At 45.7% G+C, this 3127-nt stretch overlaps 1 protein-coding gene across 1 annotated transcript; it reads left to right on the forward strand.

The window, feature by feature from the left end:
- Window positions 1-220: 220 nt before the first annotated feature.
- LOC307095379 (melanoma-associated antigen 10-like) lies at window positions 221-961 on the forward strand (the record flags this gene model as incomplete). The annotated part of the gene is made up of 1 exon (XM_079764590.1): window positions 221-961. The coding sequence occupies one exon, from the start codon at window positions 221-223 to the stop codon at window positions 959-961; it is 741 nt and encodes a 246-aa protein (XP_079620716.1).
- Window positions 962-3127: the final 2166 nt, after the last annotated feature.

Here is a 3127-nt window from a genome sequence, read left to right on the forward strand (position 1 = left end):
TTCTTGGTTAGAAAGTGACCTCTGTAATCTCAAGGAAGACTCAAGGGGGAATCAAAGCCTATTTGAGGTGCAGCTATTCGGGGATGAGGACTTGGTGATGTCTGCCTCCTTATCTTTGTCCCTCTCTGCCTTGTTCCCATGCAGCCTAGAGCAGGTGTGTGCTGCTGAGACAACAAGTCCTCCCCAGAGCCCTCTGGGTTCCTGACTCTGTGCCCCTGCCATGGCGGCCCCTGCTTGTAGCCAATCTGAAGATGAGGGCTTCAGCAGCCAAGATGAACAGGAGACAAGCAGCAGAGAGGACTCTGGAGATGCTGAGTCGTCACTTCACGATGCCCTATATTTGAAGATGACTGAACTGGTGGAGTTTCTACTCCTGAAGTATCGTGCAAAGCAGCCAACTACTAAGGCAGAAATGCTGAGTAGAGTCATAAAAAAGTATCAGGACCACTTCCCTGAGATCTTCAGCCTAGCCTCTGAGTGCATGCAGTTCCTCTTTGGCATTGATGTGAAGGAAGTGGACCACAGCAACCTCACCTATGTCCTGGTCACCACCTTGGGGCTCACATATGATGGGATGGTGTCCCATGGGCAGTCCATGCCCAACACTGGCCTTCTGGTCATGCTCCTGAGATTGATCCTTGCAGAGGGCGACTGTGCCCCTGAGGAGAATGTTTGGGAAACACTGAATGTCATGGGTGTGTATGACGGGAAGGAGCATTGGATCTATGGGGAGCCCAGGGAGCTCCTCACCAAAGTTTGGGTGCAGGAAAAGTACCTGGAGTACCGGCAGGTGCCCAACAGTGATCCTGCACGCTATGAGTTCCTGTGGGGTCCCAGGGCTCACGCTGAGACCACCAAGTTGAAAGTCCTCAAGTTTTTTCTCAGGGATTATAGAAGGGATCCCAGTTCTGTCCCATCCCTATTTCAAGAGGCTCTGAGTGATGAGGAAGAGGAGGCCTGAGCCAAGTTTCCCCCAGGCATGTTTCAGGCCCACATCTGACATGATGTGAGGCCAATTCTTCACTGTGTTTGAGAGGATAGTCAACATTCTAGGTAGTGAGGCCCAGGGCAAGTTGGAGGAATAAGGGCTGTAGTATCTTTGGGTTTAGAAATTTATCCTTGTTTTGTGTAGAAATTTTCAAATGTTGTTCCTTTCCATAGAAGGTTTCATAAGCTTCAGTATCTAAGTTTGTGAATGACATTGACCATACATGTATTTGTACTATCCAGTTCAAAAGAGTTTTACTATTGTGTAATACAAATTGGGACACTTTCCATCCTATTCTGTGATCCCAAAGGAGATAATATGGCATTGGAAAAGGATTTCCTTGGAAATGTGAAAGAACTCATCAGTACATTCAGTGGGTTCAAGAAAGAAAAATAAAAGCAAAAGGTTATTAATTCTTGCTTCTGATCCATTTTTGTCTGTCTTTCTATGAAACAAACTGTATAAGGATCATTGGATTTGCTTGGTTCATTCAAGAAAGTGGAGGGATTTCATCTGAATAAAGACGGCCCCTGCTCAATGGTTCATTTAATCCCCAGACATTTACTGAGCCTATGTCCTCTGGAAGGTCCTGTGTTAGTAGTGGGCACACTAAAATAAGCAGGGTACACCCACCCACAGGATGATAGTTTAGGAGCCACAGTCATATGAGGAAGTTGGTGAGGTGTCCCCTAAGTTCTATAGAACAAGTAAAAGAAGGGGAGGGGCAGTGGGGCTCCAGGGGACAGCACTCAAGTGTAAATGGCCTGAGCTGCGTGGTGGCAGTGGCTAGGCTCTGCAGATGGTGTATCTTGGATGTAAAAGTCTGAAATGGAGAATTGCTCTGAATTTCCTTCTGGATCATGTATAAACCAGAGAGAAAAATCCACCCTAGTCAGGAAGGGAAGGGTGTCTGTCCTGTGCCTCTGTCTCACTGCAGGAGAACACAGTGAAGATATAGCTGTTTTATCCCCATTACCTACAAGGATTTCCTGAGCAATAAGGGTATTGCTCCTTGAAACAATGCCCCTAAGTTACTGGACATGCACTCTTCTCCCTGGCTGGGGAAAGCCAGGGCTGACTCCATTGAATTGACAATTTATTACAGTTACCTTCAGTTTACCTTTGCCAACTGTAAGAAAATGCTGGATATTAGTGAGATAACATGAAGGAAAATAGGTGGTTTCAATGGAAGGGTAGCTGCAAAGAGGAAAGGAGTTGGTATTGGACTGGAATTCTAGGGGCTTTGTGTTGATTGCACCATGATGTTGAGAGTCCACACCCAAAAAGAATAGTCTATCCTTTAGGAGGGAATTTCACCAAAGAGCCGTTTTGGCTCATTTACTATTTAGTTTCTAATTGAGCTCCAAGATCTTTGATTGATCAGAGAAACACATTTTCAAAGGAGAGATTGGTAGCGTCTGGGGCCAAAAATTATACTAGAAATTACTAACTACTGTAAATCCAATATACACCAGTTTCCTTGTTCATGTACACTCAGAAATGTGGAAGGCAGCAGAGACTCACAGATGGATATGGTGATCTTGCACAGGAAGAAAGGAGAAAATCCACAGCCTCATGAGATTTCAGGGGGTATTGCTATGGAAAGTGCAGAAAGGTCCTCTGGAATGAAGAGGGTGAGCCCTGTCTGCTGAGATGTGTAGAATGATTTGAAAATTCATGTGATGGGGGATTTGAAGCACCTTTCACACAGCAGGGAGGCACTGGAAAAGGGTGGACAATTTCAAGAGAAATGTGACTTTCTGAGAAAGTCCTCCCAGAAATGAAGGTGTTTTTTTGTTTGTTTGTTTGTTTTTCACTACAGATTACAGCAGCTGCATTTTAGAGCTTCTACCATGCAACTGTCAACTGGGAGATGTCAAATGTTCATCCTCACCTTGTCTTCCTCTTCCCTGAATGAATGGGGACCCTGCATTGCCAGTCCTCTTGTATTTAGCAAGGGTTGTGTGATGACCCGTTGCCACTGAATGTTGAGCAGCAGCATTGTTTGTCACAGCCATTTCTACAGAAGGCAGCACAGGGTCCGTGGATTCATTCTCAAGCCGTGAGAATGCAGACACAGAGCACTGTGCTAGCTCACGCAGGGACTTAAGCCATGCACATTTTCCCTGGAGAAGTGAG

This window comes from Cnephaeus nilssonii (genome assembly GCF_951640355.1).
Source record: "Cnephaeus nilssonii genome assembly, chromosome: X".
Taxonomy (NCBI): Eukaryota; Metazoa; Chordata; class Mammalia; order Chiroptera; family Vespertilionidae; genus Cnephaeus; species Cnephaeus nilssonii.